General features: G+C 56.7%; 1 protein-coding gene across 1 annotated transcript; it reads right to left on the bottom strand.

The window, feature by feature from the left end:
* Nucleotides 1-1,648: 1,648 nt before the first annotated feature.
* On the bottom strand, nucleotides 1,649-23,223 carry GTSE1 (G2 and S-phase expressed 1). Its single transcript, XM_052641180.1, has 11 exons — nucleotides 23,202-23,223; nucleotides 18,427-18,484; nucleotides 17,700-18,324; nucleotides 11,646-11,816; nucleotides 10,856-10,979; nucleotides 8,698-9,072; nucleotides 4,874-4,946; nucleotides 3,212-3,442; nucleotides 2,829-3,033; nucleotides 2,182-2,394; nucleotides 1,649-1,732 (listed from the first exon to the last, which is right to left on the bottom strand). The coding sequence occupies exons 1-11, from the start codon at nucleotides 23,221-23,223 to the stop codon at nucleotides 1,649-1,651; spliced, it is 2,181 nt and encodes a 726-aa protein (XP_052497140.1).
* Nucleotides 23,224-24,055: the final 832 nt, after the last annotated feature.

Below are 24,055 nucleotides of genomic sequence, written 5' to 3'. Positions count from 1 at the left end.
GGCGGCACCCGAGCTTGTTCGCCCCCAGGTACCGAGGAAAGGGCAGCCCCTCCCCTCCCCTTGGTCTCCCTCCCAGTGGTGGGCTGAGGGCCTGGGAGCCAGAGAGGAAAAGTGCTTTGTGGGACCAGCTGGACGGAAACCAGAGTGTGGCTGCTCCAAGGAGCCTGGGGGAGCAGGCAGGGGCCAAGGCCCAGCTCACCCCTGCGCTGTAGGCAGGACAGCCAGAGCCCCTCTCTCCCACTCACCACCACGCCCCCAGAAGACAGCCATGTGCGAGCTTTGCACCCGCATGACCGCTGCCCACAGGAGAGTCTCCATAAATATTCACTGAATGGATTCAACCCGATTTTGGCTTTCCCCTGTGAAATGAGGAGCCAGACGAGACATCCGAGGACCCTAGCGGTGGATTAACGCCGCACTGGCCACCGGGATGGGGACGAGGGCAGAGGAGCGGACCGCCAGGACTCCCACGGGCTCAGCTCCACCGGCCTGAGGGAGCTCCAGGGGCGAGGGTTGTTTTAGGTCAGAGCGCGGGGAGCTAGCCGGTGGTCACCTGAACGGCTGCCCCAGGCAGGAACCCCGCCTTCCGAGCCGCCCCTCCTTTACCTGTGGCGCTTGACCTGCAGGTGCGGCAGCGCCGCCCAGGACGCGCTTTTCACTCTTGATCCACTGGGGTCGCCCTTCCAAACAATGACCCGGAAGTGCGGGACAACCCTCTGGGGTCAAAGGCCGCCTGGCTCCGTGCGGGGAGCCTTGGACGGGAGCCCCAGAGCAGGTCCACTTAGCAGCGTTCCTACTGTTTGCTGTGCGGCCAAGACTGAGAAATTATCCATACACACTAGCGGGTTTCGGGCCCACTCATTTTCAACCAAGATCAAGTCAGAACAGCTGCAGGCCGGGAGTGCACCTCACAAGGAGCGCTCCTGCTCCAGCACCCCAGGGGTCTGTCCCCCGCACACCACCCGTCACCCCAGCATTCACACGAGCCCCTCCTCCCCCGTGCTCCCTCCCCTCAGGTATAGTCTGTGGACCATCACATCGGGATCCCCCTGGCTGCTCACTGAAAGTGCAGATGACTAGGCTGCCCTGGACCCAAGTGCGGACCTGGGGTCTGCACTTAACCAATTTTTCTTCATGCTAAATTTTGAAAATGACTTTGGTAGAAAGAATTAACGTTTCGAATAATATAGATTGTGCATAGTGATCACTAATAAATACAGCCATCTGTCTTTGAAAATCAGGATAATCTTAAACATCAAGAGATGGTTTAATCCATTTTCATTTACTTTACCATCTAACTTAAACTAGAATCTTTAACTTTTCATACAATCTTAACTTTAAAGATGGTCACTTGCTATTTTACATGCAAAAAATCCAGACTCATCTGGAGCGTACCCATTCTTCACTCTGCACCCAGCACGAAAGCTGGGCCGGGAGGACGGAGGCCGGTGGCCTGCAGTGACCTCAGGTGGCCAAGCACCACCCCCAACCCCACAGCCTGCTCCAGGCGCAGTCACTTTACTTGCTTTCTGTTTTGTTTCACAACTTTTCCAACACAAATTCTTCTAAAATTTATCTCTGACAGCTGCATGCCACTTTAGGACTGTTCTTGTAACTGGGTGAAGCGCAAAGAACTGCTTCACTCCACTCAGAACTTGAGGAGCGGAGACTCCGTGTTTTCCTTGTCAGCCTCCGGGCTCAGCAGGATCAGAGGGGAAGCCAAGTCTATGAGCTGCAGGAGAAAAGCCACACAGGTGAAGGGAGCGTCCGCGACCCTCTTCCCGGCCCACAGACCCCGAAGGACTGGCTCTCTGAAGCCGGGGCTGCCTGCGGCTGGTTCCCCACAGTTTGGCCAAAGTACTGGGTGAACTTGGCTCGGGCCCAGAGGAAAGGCACCTTGACTGCCACGCTGAAGCAGCTGGAGGGAGGCAGCGGCACACCCAGAAGAGCTCTGAGTCCCTTTGGCGTTTCTGCTCCCTGTTAAGCGCTGGGGGCCGTGGCCCCAGAAGGGCTCCGTCAAGATGCCTCCTTGGCACGCACGCTGCTGAGGGTGAGGCGAGCCGAGCCACGCGGCCCTCGGAAGCCCCGGCGGCCACTCTCCAGGGTCATCATGATGTGCCTGAGCATCAAGCCCAGCAGAGACCACCCGAGGCCAGAGCCAGCAGGCCCTGCACAGCTCACCTGTCCCACCTCATCAGGGGGCTTGGCCACGGCCTTCCTGTTTGCCTCTGGGGTGTTTGCCAGAAGGTCGACGAGGGGCCCGCTTCCAGACCGCAGGGCCACGACTGCCTCGGGGCTCCCGCAGAAGTCAATGAGCGGGCGGCCGTCCAGGGCGGTGGCGAGAGCCTCCCCGGCGAGGCTGAGCTGATCCAGTTTGAAATCCACAAGGAGAGCCTGGACAACACGCTATAGTGAAGGGCCCTCCCAGCGCCTTCCGTCAGCCCTGGGGAAAGCAGGTGGGCTCTGCCTAGGCCCCGGGGGCTGCTGGTCTGGAGGCCTAAGGAAGGAGGCTGGGATGGCCCCGGCGGGCCGGGCTGTGGTGTGTGAGCACCGAGGACTCCCCTCCTGCCAGTGGTCAACATGGGAAGCCCCTCCCCTGTGAACCCCCGTCCCAGCTTCCCACCCCTCCCATGAACCCCGGGAGGTGTCCTGCCCCGATGTCAGACACAGGGAGATGCAGCTTCTGTCTCCTCCAGGGGAGGAGGGCCCACGGCCTCCCGCCTCCCAGCCGGGGCCCGGCTGACACCACAGGCCCAGGGCCACAGGCGATGTCCTCGGTCACCTGCAGGGCCCAGGACCGCACACGGCGGCCCCGCCTGCACCCTCACCTCACTGGGGGCGGCGGCTTCGGGGGACTGCTCTCCGTCCAGGGTGACTTCTGTGGTGAAACTTTGTGAAAAAGTAAAATCGCTCTTTTCTGGAGAAAAGTCCAGTGCCTGTGGCACAGCAGACAGAGGTGAGCAGCTGCCGTCGGGGGACAAGTCGGGGCGCCTGGATACAGGCTGGCCATCGCCCTCCCTGGCAGGCGCAGTTCTGCAGAGAGAACAGAGCATCCATCAGGACTCTCCACACGGCGCTCTCGTCTGCCTGTGACCCGGGCGGACCGTGGTGGGAGTGGAAGCAGCGTCCAGTGCAGAGCGGACCCCCCAGCACACAGTCACTTGAGGTTTTACAAATTGGAGATGAATGGACTGCAGCCTTTAACTCTCACCTCACTGTGGATTTTTTCTGGGGCTCAGAAGAGAGTCGCCGAGCAGATGCAGGCAGGGGAGAAGCCAGAAGCCTGGGCACAGTTGTGGGGGTTGCCAGAGGGAGGCTGGAGAGCCGGCGGCCAGCAGGCGTGGGCAGGGCTGACAGGCGCCTCGTGCTCACGGGGGTCCTCACGCTGCTGACAAGACTCTGTGTGGCTGAGGACCACCTCATGGGAGTGCTGTGGGCCACCCTGGAAAGAGGAAAGCCTTCAGCAGAGATGACCCCAAACAAACACCCAACGGCTCAGCTGCACACCAACAGTAGAAGCCTGTGGCTTTAACGTGGAAGGCTCAGGCCAGCGAGGCCCGTTAGAGCCCTGGATGGCGGGGGGCACGGCACCACCCCCCGGGAGCCCTGGGGCGGGCCTCAGTTCCTCAGTGGGCCCACGTGAGGCTCCGCTCTGGTTTGGCTGCACATTAGGGGGGACCAGGAGGCACTGCGTGGGAGTTCATGGGGCTCCGAGTCCCCTCTTGCTGGCACTCCTGTTTCCACGAGGGGGTCCAGGCCCAGGCGGCCCAGCGGGGTCATGCAGTCTCCCTGTGAGCTCCCGCTCCGAGTTCAAGGCCCCTGAGCCAAGTGAGCACAGGCAAGTAGCCCGGGCGCCAGGTTCCCCACCCATCTCTCCTTCCCACCCTGACCGTCCGCTCTGGTCTTGCTCTGACCCCGCGTGCGTGGCGGGGAGGCGGCCCAGCATGGCTGGTGCTGGGAGGGGAGGCTTGGCCCAACCCCAGGAAGTACCTGCCAAGTTCACGTACAAGCAGAGGCAGGCCCAGAGCCCTGGAGAGCCGGGAGGAGGCCAGGCTGGCCCGGGGCAAAGCCGGGAGGAGGGCCCCAGCCCCGGGGCTTGTCCTGCCCGAATCACCCTGAGGGGTCCGAGGCCGCACTCCCACTCTGCTCAGGGGCACTGGCACCAGGACCCTGCCCTGGGTGCGGCATGCCCGAGGGTCGGGTGACCTCACTGCACCCCGTCCCCAGCTGACGGGCACAGGACTGAGGGGCTGGGTCCCTCCTCTGGGACAGCACTTGGAGCTGGGGAGGGCCAGGTGTGTGGACGGAGCTGCCCGCCCCCTCGGGGGGGAATGCGCTCTGTGTGAAGGACCCCCAGGAGTGCACACATGCATGGGGCATGTGTTGTGTGTGCACGCGTGCCTGTGCGTTCTCTTACTGTTTGCCTGGTTCCATTCCCACTGGGCAGATGAGGAAATGAGGCCAGCAACCTTCCATAGGCCGCGTGAGATGCTGACCAGGCAGCGGCAGCCCCGGGACCCAAACCCGAGCCTGAGCCAGGCCGGTGGTCTTCAGCCGTGGCACACGGGGGTCACCTGAGACCTGCAGGCCCTCGGCTCCACGCAGACCGACCGAGCGGAACCTCCGAGGAGCGTGGGCGGTCTGGTCTAGCCAGAGACCCACACGTCAGGGCTGAGGACCGGCAGCCCTGCCCCAAGGGCCAGTCTGTGCCGCCGCCAACCTCAAGGGACACCACGGTGGCTCAGGAGACCAGGCTCAGGCCAGGCCCGCGGGGCCAGGCTGGGGGGCCCCACACGTCAGAGGACACGCTCTCAGAGGTCACCGGGGACGTGGCTTGTTCTCGTAAGAAGAGAGGAAGTAGACAGACGCGTACCTCCCCACCGATGTGCAGGACTGCGGCCGCTGTGCCCAACAGGACTTCGGCGTCGCACCGGCCGGGGGCTCACCTGAGATGAAGAGAGGAAGTGAGCGGTCAGGCAGCCGGGAAACACCACCTTCACTGCACAGACAGCCTCCTCTAAGCGTCTCTGTCCTCCCAAGTTGCAGGGAAAACCTGCGGCCCCAGAGTGCAGGGGGACACGTGCCCCCTTCCTGAGGACCCACCCAGGGACCAGCAGGTGCAGAAGAGGAAGAGCCCTGGTTCCACCACTGCCCTCAGCCTGGCTGACCCCCAGATGGGGACGGAGCACTCGGCAGATGACCCTCTCAGAACTCCCATGAGCCCCCTGCAGCAGAGCTAACGGGGAGTTGGAGGAAGGTTCCAGGCGGGCCCCACGGAGCCTGCCACCACATCTGCTCTTGGGAACTGGGATGGCCCAGGGTCATCACAAGACACAGCGGTATTTACGTGCCATCTGGCGGCTGACAAGGGTTTCATGTGATCTCACCTGGTCACGGGGCGACAACAAGTGGGCTCAGAGGACCAAGCCCAGGGCCACCGTTCACGGGACCAAGTCCCAGACTCACCCGGGGCCAAGGCTCAGGTAGCAGCCCGCTGTCTTGGAGACCACGGGCAAAGGCCATGACAGCCCCAGAGGGAAAGGCAGCCCGGGTCCCCGGGGAACCGGGAGAGGCCCGGGCCAGGGCCCCCCATCTCAGAGCAGCCTACAGCGGCCCCCACGCGACGGGCCCGCTCCCTGCCCCGGTCCACGTCCCTGCGCCTCTTCACAGCAGGATCTCAGAGCGCCTCCTGGACACGCTCATACCCACCCCCCACCTCCTGTCCCCTGTAGAAGCTGATCTTATCAACACGCTGTAAAAGCCACCCCACCTCCAACCTGTTTCCTGAGGCATTCACCTTCTGCCTCTAAGGTACACAGCTTGCGGCTTCTTCAGACATCTCGACGGGAGCGCTCCCGCGGGGCCCCCACCCCCGCCCACGCGGCCGCCGGGTCCCCAGGGTTTCTGTTTTGGCAGCGGAGCGTCTAAGAACAGCACACAGCCCACCGCCCCGCAGCCCCCGCCCACCCCACCTCCAGGGCTGAGGACTGCTTCCGCCTTTTGCTGCCTTCTTATCGGGCGTCCTGTGATAAGACATCCCTGCACACGGTTCAGGCCACCTCCTGAGGGAGCTGCGCTGACCAGCAAGCTGAGAGAACCTGTCTGTCTAAACTGTTCTCCAACTTCCTCTATTCATGCCATTAAGCACAAGCCGGAATCAAGACTGCCAGGAGAAATGTCAATAACCTCAGATACGCAGATGACACCACCCTGATGGCAGAAAGTGAAGAGGAACTAAAGAGCCTTTTGATGAAAGTGAAAGAGGAGAGTGAAAAGGTTGGCTTAAAGCTCAACATTCAGCAAACGAAAATCATGGCATACGATCCCATCACTTCATGGCAAACAGATGGGGAAACAGTGGCTGACTTTATTTTGGGGGGCTCCAAAATCACTGTAGATGGTGACTACAGCCATGAAATTAAGACGCTTGCTCCTCGGAAGGAAAGTTATGACCAACCTAGACAGGATATTAAAAAGCAGAGACATTACTTTGCCAACAAAGGTCTGTCTAGTCAAGGCTATGGTTTTTCTAGTAGTCATGTATGGACGTGACAGTTGGACTGTAAAGAAAGCTGAGCACAGAAGAATTGATGCTTTTGAACTGTGGTGTTGGGGCAGACTCTTGAGAGTCCCTTGGAATGCAAGAAGATCCAACCAGTCCATCCTAAAGGAGATCAGTTCATTGGAAGGACTGATGTTGAAGCTGAAACTCCAATACTTGGGCCACCTGATGCGAAGAGCTGACTCACTGGAAAAGACCCCGATGCTGGGGAAGATTGAAGGCAGGAGGAGAAGGGGATGACAGAGGATGGGATGGTTGGATAGTGTCACCTACTCAATGGACATGAGTTTGAGTAGACTCAGGGAGTTGGTGATGGACAGGGTGGCCTGGCGTGCTGCAGTCCATGGGGTCACAGAGAGTCGGACACGACTGAGTGACTGAACTGAACTGATGCTTATGATCTGACAGTGTACTTACCTGACTGCATTTCTTATCTTTTACTAGAAAAATGCAAGTTCCATCAGCAGGAGCTATCTTACCATGATGCCCCTTGTACCCAAGACTGCCGAACAATGGACAACACTCAACAGATGGGTCACTCCTTTTCGGGGAGCGGCGGGGGGGGGGGGGGGGGGGGTGCGTGGCACGTGACAGCTCCCTGAGCAGGGATTAAGCCTGCACCACATGCCGTGGGAGCACAGAGGCTCAACCACTGGGCCGGGGAAGCCCCGGCGTGGCTCATTCTTCATGAGCAGGGGCTCCAGTGAGGTTTTCTAGTGCTAACAGCCACCTGAGTTGGCCAGCAAAGCTGACTTCAACATCCTGAAGCTGCTAGATGGCACATGCTTGAGAGAGGAGGCCAGAACCAACCCGGCCTTTCGTGCAGCCTCCTGCGTGACACACATTCCTCAGATGAGCTCACCTTGACCAGACGCCGCACCTACCAGTCACCACACGGGGCTTTTTGCCCGGTGGCCCCGGCAGGACGCTGCAGCAGGTGGGGAGAGCCCGAGGAGGTTGGAATTGGGAGCGGCAGAGGACGAGACAGGAGGGAGTCAGAGAAGAGAGGACTAGAGAGAGAAGCTCCAGGAGCCCGAGAGGGACCCCAAGTCCTGGGTGTGCAGTGAGCAGCGGCACGTGGGTCAAGAGCGAGCGCCAGGAATGCTGCCTTATCACAGGACTGGGGAGCACAACCAGCAACTGGCCAGAGGGGACACGGCACAGGCAGGAGGGGCTCGGAAGCGCCGCACGTTGGAAAGGCCGAGACCCCACCATCAGAGCTCTAAAGGCAGCCTTGAATGAATCAAGTTCTCCTGAAACCTAACTGCCTGTCAAAGCAAGGTTCAACTCCTTCAAGTCCAGACATGCAGAAAACTTATGATGTCTAACAGACAATAAAAAATCATTAGACATGTGAAGAAGCAGGAACACGTGACCATCACCAGGAAAAAATTAGTCAATAGAAACAGGCCCAAAATGATACAGAGGATGGAATCAGGACAAAGAGACTTTAGAGCAACCACTGTAGATATGTTGAAGAATTCACAGGAAAACAGAAACACCATGAGGACAAAAAAAAGGGAGACTGTAAGGTCAGAAATGAAGATTTAGCTGGATGGACTAAGAGCAGGTTAGACTTACTGTGGAAAAAACAGACACGTGCGCATGCAGACAGGCCAGCAGAAACGAGCCAAACGGAAGCACAGAGGACGGTGGGGGACGCAGCTCGAGTGGCCGGGGGGCCGGAGCTCGAGTGACCCGGGGAGAGCACAAGAAAGCCTCTGACACAGCGACTGGAGTCCCAGGGCCGGGCGGGCAAGGAAGCGTGGTGAAGAGACAGTGGCTACAGTTTCCCAGACCCAATTTAAAATATCAACCCACAGAACAAAGGAGCTCAAGAATGCCCAAGCAGGATAAACACAAAGGAAGCCACGCAAAAATACGTTAGTAACCAAAACCCTGAAAGTAACAACAGAAAGTCTTACGAGTAGCCATGGAACAACGATATGTTTACACAGAGGGGATTAATTCAAGAAATTCACCAACTAATCCAAACCTACAAAAATTATAAAGACATATAAAATGCTTTATAAGAAATGAAAGCAAACACCATCACCAAAACTGCTAATTATCTGAACTTTAAATATAATTTGTTCACTATTTTAAAAACATGTTAAAGTTTATCTATGACTTACCAGTAGAAAACCTGGGAATTTTAAATTGATTCGTAGGGGTAGGCACAGCCTTTGTCTTGGAGTTTAGGCAGGAATCACGCCTTCTTGTACTCCCGGTCTTAGCCCTTTGAGAAGACTGTGACAAACCACAATGAGAGCTGGGCCCAGGGCCTCCCTGTTCCGGGGTCTGGGGCTGGGGGAGAGATGCTCTGGGAGGCCCCCTGGGCTGCTCCGCTGCCCATTCCGCAGCCCCTGGCCTCTGGCTTTGCCTGCAGGCCACACCCCCGGGGCCCGCCTTCAGGGACGGCCGTGGCAGGGTGAGCCCCGTTCTGCCTGTCTGGCTGGAGCTTGACCGGGCACTGTCCACAGAGATGGCTGGACGTTCACTTGGTTCAGCTGGAAGAGGAGACAGGAAAGCTGGTTGTCACTCAAGCTGATGCTGTGTTTAAACGATGGAGTTATTTAACACACACACACAAGATGTGCTATCTTTAGCGTACCTACCTCAGAATGTGGAAAAGAAAGCAACTTATTTCTATCATGGTGATTTCCATATTAAAAAATACAACATAGGAACAATATTCTGCATGTCCACCCAGCAACATCCTCAAACACAAGGCAACCCGGGTCGCTCGTGGCTTAGCCGAGTGTGATCCAAGGCGCTGATTCTAGACACGATCGCCAAGATGTACAATGATGCACGAACTCAAGTTCTCTTGTCCCCACTGACTATGTCGACAGCAGAGCCCTATCCCAGCAGAGCAGGTGAAGACGGACAGTCTGGTCAGATGCCCCACCTGGCCAATCAGGGGTGCGGGCAGGGAGACGCGGAGAGCAGAGGCTCCTTACTGGTCAGGTCCTTTCAGCCACAGGGAGGCTGGGTCCTGTCCGTTACCAGGACTACTTAAATGAGCTGGGTGAAGATAGGCAGCTGCCAAAATAGCGGACACAGAGGCCAACCTGGCGAAAGGTTCTTAAAGAGAAATTTAGGAGAAGGGCTAAACCGCAGCCCACGTCAAACAGTGTGTAAGGCTCACAGTGCTCTCCCCGCCACACTGACGGTCAGATCCCCATCAGATCTGACCCTGGGGATTTTGCCACGGAAAACAGAGGAACACACACTCACCAGAAGGCCGCCCCCAGCCTGTCTCGACCTTTCCCAGAGATAGGCTCAGAAATCATAGACAGAACTGGTGCTGATGCCTGAACCAACACAGCCAGACTCACGGCGCCTAGTGTAGCAAAACTTCATTTCCCTGAACATGCGCCGCGCGCCAGACACAGGGCCCTGTGGTCCTCAGGCCGGCAGAGACACTGCGAGGGCGGGGCCACACCCCCAACCCCCCGGCCCCCGGTTTGTAAATGTACAGATGCAACTTCAGTTCTCCTGACCACCCAGGCGGTCAGGGCCCCAGATCGGACCGGCCTCGCTCCAGAGGAGAGACTCCTCACGTCTGTGTACGAAACACAGGCCGCGCTACCCAGCTTAGAGCCTACCCAGCAAATCTGCTTCGAACAAGGTTTTAGTCCTTGAGGGCAGGAGGCCGCGTGCCTTCCCACAGCCTCCTAGGGTTTCTCCCCTTTACCAGCAGATGGCACCCTCGGCTTGGAAAGACAGCAAAGTCGCCTGAGTTGAAACAGGTCTGAGCAGATTTAAACCAACACCCAGGAGTTACACTACCTGGAACAGCCCTACTTTAAGATCCTCCATTTGGTCACGTGGCTGAGGCTGGCCTCAGCGTCACGCTGGGCCCGTGGCACCAGCAGGGTGCGCTCACTTTGTGACGGCTTGTGTTCAGTTGTGTCTGACCCAGCGACCTCATGGACACAGCCTGCAAGGCTCCTCTGTCCATGGGACTTCCCAGGCCAGAATACTGGAGTGGGCTGCCATTTCCTTCTCCAGGGGATCTTCCCAACCGAGGGATCAAACCCAAGGCTCTTGTGTCTCCTGCCTTGGCAGGCGGGTTCTTTACCTACAGAGCCACCCGTGACGGCTTAACTCAGCCGAGACTGAGAGCACCCACTGACCGTGCCTCTCGGAGGAGGAGGGGAGGCACCTTGAGGACGGAGGCCCCAACAGTGTCCCCACCCCAGACCAGAGCAAGCCTTCCAGAGCCTGCGGCTGAGCTGAGTGGTTCTGGAAGTCTGGCAGGAGCACGGCGCTCAGGGCTGGCCTTACCTCTGCCGGTCATGGGAGAAGCACGCGCAGCGGAGCTCAGGCCCGCGACGGACCCTGACGAGGCCCTTCCTGCCAGGCCGCCAGCACCCCCAGGAGGTTTTAGCACGGTTTTCTTCGGCCCGGACTGAAACAGAGACTTTGTTACCTACCCAAGACTTATTTCTGCAAAAGTCAGGGTTTTCAACAGTCTACAAGTTATCATCTCGAATCAGAGAAAGGCCGAGCAGTGCTCCCCGGTGTGGCCGCCAGGTTCCCTGTGGGAGGCGCACCGGGAGCCTGCTGACTGCAGGCGTGGGGCCTGGACCCCAGCCTGTGCACTCGATAGCTGCTGGGCCCAGTGTGGGCAAGCTTAGCAAGTACCACCAGGGACGTGGCATTTTCACAAGCACACAGAGCTCAGCGCTGGAAAACAAAAGGCAAAGATGAGGACGGTCGCCTCCACGGCCGGGAGGAGCTGTGGTTTTCAAAGCGGCGACTGCCCATCTCCTCGGTGCACCAACCCCGCGAGGGAAGCAGGGCCATCTCTGCCATCAGACACCCCGATGTCAGCTCAGGGGGGCCGACATTCCACAGTACCCACAGCTCCCCGGGGGCAGTGGCCAGGCCCTCCCGTGTGCCAGGCCTCCGTGCCCTGCATTTCAGCACACCGCCCCTCCTGGATCCTGCCTTCAACCTCCTAAACCTTGATTTTGGTCCAGACTCATCCCACATCCCACATCCTCAAAGCTGCCCCTTACTCCCTGCGCTCACAGGCCAATCCCCACCCCTGCCCCAGCCCCGGCCAACCCACCTTGTTTGGAACAGGGAGCGACCGCTTGCCTGGGACCAAGTGGCTTCCAGCGGCTGACACGCCGGCGACGTCCCGGGTGGTGCTGAGCTTGTCCGGGGGCATGCTGCTGTGGGCATCCTTTTCGTTTTGGACTTTCATCCTGGGAGGACTAGCAGGTTTCTGTCTTGTGGGCTGAAAATTGTAAATCGAAATGTGAGGACTGTCTAGTCTTCCACAATGTAGAGACACACGAAGGCTTCAATTACAGGGCAGGCACCATCCATCTTCCCAACATGCAGTCCTCAATCCATCAACCGGAGAGAAGAGAATACAGCGGTTCACCTCCTCCGCCAAATTACCAGAGAAGAATGATGATGGAGGCTGCTTCCTCATTAGAAACAGGGTAAAATAATGCCAGGACAGACCACTGATAGGAGAGAACTCCTCCAGGGCTCGTCCTCAGTCGGGATTCTTATTTAAGGGTGATAATGAGGAAACTGGGTCTAGTTACACAAATTTTAAAATGCCGCACGGAAAGGAATCATTCATTAAATGGCCATGCCCTGTACCAGAGGAGCTGCTCAGCTCCAATAAATCTTCACCTAATACTGAAGGCCATTTTTCTTCAGCAAGCAGAGCCCAACAAAGAATAAACTCCTCACTTTTAGGTACAAGGGCATTCGTGGAAGTGATTCATGCTTCCATAAATAACCCCTCATACTAAGAAGAGTTCATAAGAAGCAAAAGAAGCTCATAAAGCAGTAACCTTCTTTCTCCTTTACATCATTTTTTACATTGAGACATGCTTCACGTAAGTGAGGGCCCACCGTTTACATCACCTTCTACACGGGGACATGCTTCTCCTAAGTGAGGGCCCACCGTTCACATCACCTTCTACACCGGGACATGCCTCTCTATGTGAGGGCCCACCGTTCACATCACCTTCTACACGGGGACATGCCTCTCCTAAGTGAGGGCCCACCATTCACATCCCCTTCTACACGGGGACATGCTTCTCCTAAGTGAGGGCCCACCATTCACATCCCCTTCTACACGGGGACATGCTTCTCCTAAGTGAGGGCCCACCGTTTACATCACCTTCTACACGGGGACATGCCTCTCTAAGTGAGGGCCCACCATTCACATCACCTTCTACACGGGGACATGCCTCTCTATGTGAGGGCCCACCGTTTACATCACCTTCTACACCGGGACATGCCTCTCCTAAGTGAGGGCCCACCGTTCACATCCCCTTCTACACGGGGACATGCCTCTCCTAAGTGAGGGCCCACTGTTCACATCACCTTCTACACCGGGACATGCTTCACCTAAGTGAGGACCCACCGTTCACATCACCTTCTACACCGGGACATGCCTCTCTATGTGAGGGCCCACCGTTCACATCACCTTCTACACGGGGACATGCCTCTCCTAAGTGAGGGCCCACCGTTCACATCACCTTCTACACGGGGACATGGCTCTCCTAAGTAAGGGCCCACCGTTTACATCACCTTCTACACCGGGACATGCCTCTCTATGTGAGGGCCCACCGTTCACATCACCTTCTACACCGGGACATGCCTCTCCTAAGTGAGGGCCCACCGTTTACATCACCTTCTACATGGGGACATGCCTCTCTATGTGAGGGCCCACCGTTCACATCACCTTCTACACCGGGACATGCCTCTCCTAAGTGAGGGCCCACCGTTCACATCACCTTCTACACGGGGACATGCCTCTCTATGTGAGGGCCCACCGTTCACATCACCTTCTACACCGGGACATGCCTCTCCTAAGTGAGGGCCCACCGTTCACATCACCTTCTACACGGGGACATGCCTCTCCTAAGTGAGGGCCCACCGTTCACATCACCTTCTACACGGGGACATGCCTCTCTATGTGAGGGCCCACCATTCACATCACCTTCTACACCGGGACATGCCTCTCCTAAGTGAGGGCCCACCGTTCACATCACCTTCTACACGGGGACATGCCTCTCTAAGTGAGGGCCCACCGTTCACATCACCTTCTACACGGGGACATGCCTCTCCTAAGTGAGGACCCACCGTTCACATCACCTTCTACACGGGGACATGCCTCTCTAAGTGAGGGCCCACCGTTCACATCACCTTCCACACGGGGACATGCCTCTCCTAAGTGAGGACCCACCGTTCACATCACCTTCTACACGGGGACATGCCTCTCTAAGTGAGGGCCCACCGTTCACATCACCTTCTACACGGGGACATGCCTCTCCTAAGTGAGGACCCACCGTTCACATCACCTTCTACACCGGGACATGCCTCTCTATGTGAGGGCCCACCGTTTACATCACCTTCTACACGGGGACATGCCTCTCCTAAGTGAGGACCCACCGTTCACATCACCTTCTACACGGGGACATGGCTCTCCTAAGTGAGGGCCCACCGTTTACATCACCTTCTACACCGGGACATGCCTCTCTATGTGAGGGCCCACCGTTCACATCACCTTCTACACGGGGACATGCCTCTCCTAAGTGAGGGCCCACCGTTCACATCACCTTCTACACGGGGACATGCCTCTCCTAAGTGAGGGCCCACCGTTTACATCACCTTCTACACGGGGACATGCCTCTCCTAAGTGAGGACCCACCGTTCACATCACCTTCTACATGGGGACATGCCTCTCCTAAGTGAGGGCCCACCGTTTACATCACCTTCTACACCGGGACATGCCTCTCTATGTGAGGGCCCACCGTTCACATCACCTTCTACACGGGGACATGCCTCACCTAAGTGAGGGCCCACCGTTCACATCACCTTCTACACCGGGACATGCCTCACCTAAGTGAGGGCCCACCGTTCACATCACCTTCTACACCGGGACATGCCTCTCTATGTGAGGGCCCACCGTTCACATCACCTTCTACACGGGGACATGCCTCTCTATGTGAGGGCCCACCGTTCACATCACCTTCTACACGGGGACATGCCTCTCCTAAGTGAGGGCCCACCGTTCACATCACCTTCTACACGGGGACATGCCTCTCTATGTGAGGGCCCACCGTTCACATCACCTTCTACACGGGGACATGCCTCTCCTAAGTGAGGACCCACCGTTCACATCACCTTCTACATGGGGACATGCCTCTCCTAAGTGAGGGCCCACCGTTTACATCACCTTCTACACCGGGACATGCCTCTCTATGTGAGGGCCCACCGTTCACATCACCTTCTACACCGGGACATGCCTCACCTAAGTGAGGGCCCACCGTTCACATCACCTTCTACACGGGGACATGCCTCTCTATGTGAGGGCCCACCGTTCACATCACCTTCTACACGGGGACATGCCTCTCCTAAGTGAGGGCCCACCGTTCACATCCCCTTCTACACGGGGACATGCCTCTCTATGTGAGGGCCCACCGTTCACATCACCTTCTACACGGGGACATGCCTCTCTATGTGAGGGCCCACCACTTTAAAGTATGCACTTCAGTGGTTTTCAGTGTCCTGTCACCGCGTCACTCGACAACGTTTTTGTTGCCCCTAAAAGCCGCTCCTGGCCGTCAGCACTCCTGGCACCTCCCAGCTGGCTGACCATGGACCCACTGTCTCCAGAGCAAGCCACGACTCGCCTGCTACGGTCACTTCCTGTAAATGAGACCGTATGTGGGACCTTCTGCGCCTGGCTTCTTCCTCTGACCATGTTGCCCAGGGTCACCCCCGTTTTCCGTGTGTCAGTCCAGCATTTCTTCACGGGCCAAAAGTGCCCCACTGCACGCACAGACCGCATTCCCCTCGTCCAGCCATCGGCTGGTGGGCATCTCCATTGTTCCTACTTTTCCGTTTTTATGAGTGAAGCTGCTTTCAACACTGCTACACGGTCTCTGTGTGGACACACGGTTTCAGTTTTCTTGGGAACGTGCCCAAGTGGAACATGCGGAATTGCTGGATCATGTGATAATCCCGAGTTTAAGTTTTCCAGGAACCGCCCAACTGTTTTTCCACAGAGGCTGCACCACTGCACGGCCCTACGGGCAACGCACGGGGCTGCAATTTCTCCACGTCCTCATCAACACTTACTTTGTTTTTCTAATTCTCACTACAGCCATCCTGGGCTTTCCTCGTAGCTCAGTTGGTAAGCATCTGCCTGCAATGCAGGAGACCCTGGTTTGATTCCTGGGTCGGGGAGATCCCCTGGAGAAGGAAATGGCAACCCACTCCAGTATTCTTGCCTGGAGAATCCCATGGACAGAGGAGCCTGGCGGGCCACAGTCCATGGGATCGCAGAGTCAGACACGACTTAGCAACCACACCACCACCACAGTCATCCTAGCAGGTATCTTGAAAAGACACATCTAGATGGTTCAATCAAGAGGTCCAGCCTCGTCTACAGGCAATCCTCACAGGTGACGGTGTGTCAGAGTCACTTTGCACAGAAACAACATGGGAAGCAACGGGGGTCCCTGGGTGATCTCAAACAGCTCAATGGTCCAGCTAACCCCTCACTGACCAAAACTCAGCTCTTTGGCAGAAGAGTGCTTCTTACGACCCAGAAAATTAAAGGATCCAGAATAGTCATGGGCTTCCCTGGTGGCTCAGACAGTAAAGAATCTGCCTGCAATGCAGGAGGCCTGGGTCCGATCCCCTGGTTGCGAAGATGCCCTGGAGGAGGGCATGGCCACTCACTCCAGTATTCTTGCTTGGAGAATCCTATGGACAGAGGAGCCTGGCGGGCTACAGTCCACGGGGTTGCGAAGAGCTGGACACGACTGGGTGGCTAAGCACAGAACAGCTGAAATTACATCACAGCCCAGGCCCTGAGTCTATGTGTTACCCACACAAATCCGGGCCCAAGTCCGGTGTCGCACGTGGACCCACGCTGCTTTCATTCTGGAAAAGTCACTTCAGAAATTTACACCCAAATGACCTCCAGGAAGAGGCATCTGCAAGACTACAGGACAGCTTCAGCCCTGGAGAAGCAGAGGCCACGCAGCCCCTCGAAGGGTCTCTGCAGGACAGCTGCAGCCCTGGAGAAGCAGAGGCCACGCAGCCCCTCGAAGGGTCTCTGCAGGACAGCTTCAGCCCTGGAGAAGCAGAGGTCACGCAGCCCCTCGAAGGGTCTCTGCAGGACAGCTTCAGCCCTGGAGAAGCAGAGGCCACGCAGCCCCTCGAAGGGTCTCTACAGGACAGCTTCAGCCCTGGAGAAGCAGAGGCCACGCAGCCCCTCGAAGGGTCTCTGTGCAGACCCGCGCCCAGCCTGGTTCAGGTCTGGGCTCTGCTAGCAGGCAGCTGCGGGCTCAGGAGCCGCGCAGGGATCTTCTTTGCCTGTGCTGAGTGTTTTGCATGGACCTAACCCTGCTGACAGCCCCGTGAAGCAATGCTCCTCTCTAACCGGCTGGGAGTGCTGAAGCCGGTGGCCAGGGCCACAGAGCTGGGTACGGCGCAGGGCAGGCTCCCGGCTCTCCCTCGCCGCCCCTGTGCTACCGCCCCTCCCTGAGCTCAGAGTCAGAGGAGGCAAACCCAGGTGACGGCCGCAGTCTGACCCCTACCCTGCTACCCACAAGCCGCTAGGACTCCCAGCTTCCTGGAGCTGGCTAACAGCACCCCAAAGGCACACGTGTCCCCCACCACATGCCAGAGCAGCACCTCCACTCATGTCTGGGAGGAAGGCAATCTAAACACAGTCATGGCTCAGAGGGAGACTCACGGCCACCCAGAAGGGGGATCTGGGGAAGAAGCTGCTGTTAACGCACCCAAAATCCCTACCAGGAGTGGGGAGCGGGCAGGTTGGCGAGAGGGAATGTCCAGTGCTGTCACAAAACGGAAGGGAAGGCCTCAAACGGAATGGAGGATGAGGTGTCCTTGAGTCACCGAGATAGGGGCCCAGCCCTGCCTGTGCCGCCCTGCCTGGCTCCCCACGCCACGGACACAGCTCCTTCTGAGCTTCCCATGCCAGCATCTCTGAGCCCTCCCTCCAAGTAAGACATCCCCAGGCTCCCCCAAAAGTGGTCTATTCCCGGGCATAAACCTGGAGGGCTCAGAAGCAAGGCAGCGTCTGGCCCCCGGATAAAAGTGCTGGGGGGGCTACCTTCTCCACGGTCGAGTGAAGGCTCTTTCCTCGAAGGGACGAGGTTCGGGGCGGCAGCAACTTGCTGGTGACCTTCTTCTGAGCCCCGGCCTGGTTCGGAGGCTGAGCAGCACTGGACTCTGCTGGCAGAGAAGGGCACGAGGCAGGCGGCGGCCCCGAGGTCTCGGGGCAGCTGGTCTGGGCAGCAGCGGCCGGCGGGGCTGCGCTAGAGGCGGGCTGAGTGCCCCGGAGCAGTGGTGCCCTCCAGAGGCCATCCGACAGGCAGTATGTCTCCCGCTTAAGTGACTTGGGGCTTTTCTTCGCTTCATTTTCTCTATCGAAGAGGTTTATTTTGAGTTTAGACTCCTGTATGAACCCTTCCACTTCCTGGCTCCCGGGGTCTGCGGGCTGGGCAGCCTGGGCCGCCTTGGTTCTGCCGTTGCTTTGTATCTGGAAGGCCAGTAAGTGAGCTTCTTTATAAACTTCCACAAACTTTTCCCCCGTGAGCGGACTCCAGGTGAAGTGTCTTTCAGAAGCCGGCAAAGGAGGTTCTTCGGGAAGCTGATTATTTAATTCTAAGCTGGCAGCAATACACCTTTCTTTATGGCCAATTGGTCCAAAAAAGACTTCATCCTCTTCATTGGCACTATGTTAAAAGAAACGGATTACTAACAACACTGGCATCACGCGAAAGGCTTGACTGAATGTGATTACACCAAGGCAAGGGGAGAAAACTCATTTTTTTTACCTTGAAGAAGACAACGAAAGGTCGAAGTCAAACTTTTCATCAGCCAACAGAAGAATGTCTGGGGAGGAAAAAATCAGCCGTTACCTTAGGGGTGGGCTGATAATGAGCAAACATCACCAGTCTCCACAGCGATCAAAACTCTTTTCAAATTTAACTTCTCCAATGTGACAGCAGTATTTTAATAATCACATTTTCTCAAGGAGCTCTAGATTATCTTAATTTTTCCTTTAAAAAAAAACAAACAGCATCAGCCATTCTGTGTTCGCTAAGCTGCCATCAAAGCCCAAGTCCTTGTTTTTAAGTCCTTATATTAAAGACATGATCTAAAATGCATTCACTGAGTCATTTGATTAGCTTTGCAAGACGCAGTCAGTCATTTTCTGGTACAGAACATTTTCAAAAGACCACCTGCCTCAGCTCCCCCACTCCACAGTCACAGACTACAGCTAGTCCTCTTTCAAAAGCCAATTCAGCACCCCTCACAGGCACAGGAGGGGCCCCATGCACACCTGAGGACCATCACCTCTCTCTGGAGCCCGTCCTGAATGCTGGATAAAGCGCTGCTGACATCCTGTGTACACAGGGCTGAGCCCCTGGGTGAGGGCACCCCTTGGCTGGGGCCACCGCTCCCTGCCCCAGCTCCACTTTCTGCTCTAGGTCTGCCTCCCTTAGGGCTTCGTGGGGCTCCCCCAGGCCCGGACCTACGTCTGCCTGAGCATCACCATCCTGTAAGTGTCTCTCGACCTTCTGTGGCCCCACCTAGCCTGGAAGCTCCTCCAAAACAGTAAATGTCTAGTACTCTCCCGAACTCCACCTCACAGTCTGGACACTTAGCAAATATTTCTCAAAAAGCAATGAACTGGGGATTCCCTGGTGGCCCAGTGGTTAAAAATCTGCCTTAACCAACACTAGGCAACACTGACCAACAAGTGAACAAAAGCAAAGAATGTGGAGGTTAAAACTGCCACCACGCACAGACGCTCTGATTACATACAAGAAATAGCAAGAAAATCAGCCGAAACTACTATAAAGTGTGAAAGAATAAAAGCAAATGTCTGAAGACAAAATTATTACAGGACAAATCAACAGCTTTCATATCTAAAGAGAGCAGAAGATATAATGGAAGACCTTATTTACTATACACCAAAGAATGCAAAACGCCTGTGAGTTAACAAGAAATATGCAAGATGGATATAAAGAAAGTTTAGCGCGTCATAAAAGTAACATATCAAATAAAAGGGGAAAATGCGTTATTCAATGAACGGTATTGAGATAAACTGGATAGTCCTCTGAGAGGGAGAAATATATGCACCTGAAGTTTGACCCATAGCTCGTAGACCATACCAGGACAGATCCCCAAAAGGTCCAAGACTTAACTGGAAAAAACGAAACCCAAAAGGAACAAGAAACCACGGGGAAATGGCTGTACAGCCTGGAGCGCAGAGGTCTAACTCTGACACCACGGGGAAATGGCTGTACAGCCTGGAGCGCGGAGGTCTAACTCTGACACCACGGGGAAGTCCCTGTACAGCCTGGAGCGCGGAGGTCTAACTCTGACACCACGGGGAAATGGCTGTACAGCCTGGAGCGCGGAGGTCTAACTCTGACACCACGGGGAAGTCCCTGTACAGCCTGGAGCGCGGAGGTCTAACTCTGACACCACGGGGAAATGGCTGTACAGCCTGGAGCGCGGAGGTCTAACTCTGACACCGCGCTGGGAACCATAAAGCAACAGGTTGATAGCCCAATATATTAAAGATGTAACGTCTCGCATGACAAAAACCACCGCGAGCAGAGCTGGCAGGAGCAGCAGACAGGGAAGAGAACACGGGCGGTCCCATCGCGAAGGCTGCTGGCGAGCGCCCCCAGACCGCAGGCGAGCGCCAGACACGCGGGAAGAGCAGGCAAAGGACAGGAGCAGAGCGAGGCACGGGGGGCGAAATGGGACGTTCTGAAACGCACAACCGGAAGCTCAGTCGCACTCAAAAGCAAGAGCCATGAAAAACTCAGAGACGGCCAGGACTCCAGTTTTCACTGGTAAGACTGCTGAAAATCTGAAAGTTTGATTTGTAAGTTACTACAGTTCTACAGAGGGTAGCCTGACAGTACCTACCAAGAAAGAAATGCACACACCCTGACAGGAAGCCTACTGCTGCTGTCAAATACCCCACCTGGTTTACTGCAGCAGCACTGGCAACAGCGAGACACCAGCCACAAAGCCAAGTTCCCGGATGGCAGATAAGCGCACAGCACAGCCCCACAGTGGAATGGAAGACGACCTGGGCTCAGAGAAGAGCAGTAACACTTCCTGTATTGATACACAGAGCTCATCAAGATAAATTAGAGGCAAAACCCAAGATGGTGCCCAGGGTTCTACCTGCTATAGAAGAGGGGGCTGGACTGACACGTGCACAAGTCAGGTCTGGACTGCCCAGGAGGCTGAGGTCAGTGGCCTCTGGAGGTGGTAACTGGGCAGCGGAGGGGCAGAAAGGAGGAGGAGATGGACTCCTCACTTTCCAATGTGCCTAAAACCTAGGGAGTCAGTTTCATGGGTCACTACCAGAAAATTCCAAACATCTGCTGTAGGGAAAGGAATCCTGGGCCGGGAGTCAGGGGAAAAGCCTTCCACACCAGGCTCCGCCACTGGCTCAGGGTGACCTGGGCTAGCTGCCCCCTCCATCCACTCTGCAGACGTGGGCTGCGTCCTCCGCTAGGCGCTCCTCGGGGGCTCACTGTCCAGCGGGAACACACCTTGGAAGGCGGTGTGGGGAGGGGCCACCGGGAAGTGGGGACACCTCTGAGGCCAGTGGCTGGAGGAGGTGGAGACACAGGTCAGGTCAGATCCTGGGTGGCATCCAAGCCATGGCAAGCTTTTAATTTATTCAGAGTGCAACGGGAGCTATCGAAGGGTTTTAAGCAGAAGAGTGTTGTGCTCTAATTTTTGTTTTTAAAAGGCTACCCTGGTGGATGTGCTATAAAAGAAGCAGGCGGTATCTACTGAAATTACAGTGCACACATTGGCTAAAGTGCAAAATATACATGTAGGTGGCGGTGAGTTAATGTGGCTGAGACCAAGGTGGTGGCATTCGGGTGGAGCTGGAAAGAGGTAGATGGATCCAAAACATACCGTGGAAATGACAGTAACTGATGACTGAACAAATGCTTCACACCTTTCTCAGCTAGGTCAATGGACAGGCAATCAACTTCTATTGCAGAGACAGTAGAGAAGGAAATGGCAACCCACTCCAGAATTCTTGCCTGGAGAATTCCATGGACAGAGGAGCCTGGTGGTCACAGTCCATGAGGTCACAAAGAGTCAGACAGGACTGAGTGATAACTTTCTTTTCACTTTTCACAAAGACAAAGAACCTGCCAAAAATGGGGTGGGAGGTGGGACCCGCTGAGTAAGAGGTGGGAGACATTCACGTGAAGACGCCACTCAGCTAGGTAGATGCAAAGCCCAGAACTCAGAGGAGAGGCTGCACCCCAGACAAAACGTGGGCACCACCAGAAGATGGAAGGTTTAAAGGACTGTCTGAGAACCTGCAGGAGGGGAGGGGGAGTTCAGAGAGACCCCAGACCAGGTCCTGGGGAATTCGGCTTCAGAAGGTGGGACAGAATGAGAAGTCTGCAAACAGCTGGAGATATACCAGCCAGAGTGGACAGAAGGAAAAGCAACAAGCCAAGCTGGCCAAGTTTCCTGTAGGAGAAAAGGTCAAAAGTCACTGAAAGAACAGAAAAAATGACTGTGGATTTCGCAACACGGATGTGCTCAGTGACGGACAAAGGCAGTCTGGGTGAAGTGAGAGGGCAGAGAGGGTTCAGAGGGGTTGAAGGTTGTGGAAAAGAGCAGCGAAACAAGTGGGGAAAGTTCTTGCTCTGAAGTTTGGCTCTGAATGAGGCACACCACAGCGGAGAGGGAGTGGAGCACGTGAGGGCAAGTCGGACAACGGGACCTATTTATACATCAGTGATGAGCGTGATGAGCATGAAGAACAGACAAGAAAAGATATGAAGGATGGGTGACACACAGAAGTCCTCAGGAAGCAGCAACAGGGGTTCGGCTGCATGTGGAAGGCCTGGAAAGGGAGGGCATACACGCGAGGGTGGAGGTCAGGCTGCGGCAGCAAACCCTGTTCTAGACCCGAGGAAGCGGCGATGATGACTAGCAGTCTTGTGGCTGTTTCTGCAGAAGGAGGGTATTAAGGAGAAACTGGGGTACTCAGTCTCCCTGACTCACACACATGTCGTGAAGACAAAGGCTATAAAGATGTTCCCACGCTTCAGCAGAAAAAGAGGGCAGGGCCCGTAACTCCTTTTGTGAGGCTGTGCTCTCACTTCCACATTCACAGCAGACAGGAACAGAACAAGACAGCAAGGCTACAGGCCAGGCTGACTGGCCCGATGTGCTGGTAAAGATCCTGGACAAGTCTCAGCAAACGGACACCAGCAACCAGCCAAGAGGCAACATCAGCTCCACAGACCTGAGTGCCTACGGAGTATGTCAGGCCCTGGGGACACTGAAGTATATAGGACGGAGAAGAATGCCTGCTCCGCGAGAAGTCACAACTGAGGGGTAAAGGGAATGTAGAAAACCCGGAAAAGAAAGAAGATAGAGGAATGCAAAAACTCCGGGGAGACAGGGAGTTTACCGGGGCGCAGAGAACGGGGTGAGTGCCGAATAAATAAACGAGCAAGTTCTTGCAGGAGCATTAAATCGACCTGCGTGTTCCCTGAGCCCCCAGACCGACAGAGCTGCGGAGACAAGGACGTACCTTCCTTCTTGGGAGCCTCCATCTCCGCTTCTTGCGGGGGGCCAGGCAGGCTGAAGGCACGTCGCTTCCTCCTTCCCCGGCCAGGGCTGTCAGAGGTCCGGAGACAGAAGCGGGGCGGGTGTCGGAGCCGGGGTTCCCCTAGCCCCCCAGGGAAGCCCTCACCGTGCGGGCCACTGCAGCACCGGCTGGGCAGAGAGGGCTGGTTAGGGAGAGACCGCTAGGCCGGCAGAGGCCACCGCGGCCGCAGCCCAAGACCCTCCGCCCCGGGGCCCGCTTGCCTCTGGGCCGGCGCCATCCGAGGCACCCCGAACCGGGGCCCCGGAGCCGGACAACCAGACCTCCCCGGCTGGGCTTCAAGCCGGGGGTCTTCGGCTTGAAGACCTCCTTCAGCCTCGCCGGAGCGCGCCAGGGGGGCCCCGCCGCCGCCGACCTGGCCCGACCCCCCTGCCCCGAGGACCGCTGACTGCCCCCCCACACCGAGCCGCACCCGAGTCGCCCGGCGACCCCCTTACCCCAGAGCCGCCGCGACATCCCAGCCGATGCGCCTGCGCCCTGGGTTTAAACGGGGCGCGCAGGAAGCGCTGCGGGCTGCTGATTGGCCGGTTTGAAAGGCCGCGGGGCCCGGTGCATCCTGGGGGTTGTAGTGAGAGCCGCAAGAGGAAAAAAAAAAAAAAAGAGGGTGGCGCGCGTGCGCACTGCCGTGGCTCGCTGCGCGTGCCCGAGGTCCGGCCAGAGCCGGGCCGCACTGGGCTGGGCGCCTTAGGGCTCGCCTGGTGTCTCCGTAGGCTCGGCATCAGGACAGCTACGTGTCGCAGGGGACACGGTTACGACACCAGATCTCCATCCTTAAGTGA

The sequence above is a fragment of the Budorcas taxicolor genome, chromosome 5 (genome assembly GCF_023091745.1).
Source record: "Budorcas taxicolor isolate Tak-1 chromosome 5, Takin1.1, whole genome shotgun sequence".
NCBI classification, from domain to species: domain Eukaryota; kingdom Metazoa; phylum Chordata; class Mammalia; order Artiodactyla; family Bovidae; genus Budorcas; species Budorcas taxicolor.
The sequence above is the reverse complement of the archived record's forward strand: the minus strand, read 5'-3'. Positions and strand labels throughout refer to the sequence as shown.

Excerpts from the sequence above, each read along its gene's own strand:
- GTSE1 (XM_052641180.1), bottom strand. The coding sequence starts at position 23,223 with ATGGAGGCTCCCAAGAAGGAAG. Across the intron at positions 18,485-23,201 it reads GGAGGCTCCCAAGAAGGAAG|ACATTCTTCTGTTGGCTGAT; the intron begins GTACGTCCTTGT and ends TTTCCTCCCCAG. Across the intron at positions 10,980-11,645 it reads CGCTCCCTGTTCCAAACAAG|TCCGGGCCGAAGAAAACCGT; the intron begins GTGGGTTGGCCG and ends TCTCTGTTTCAG.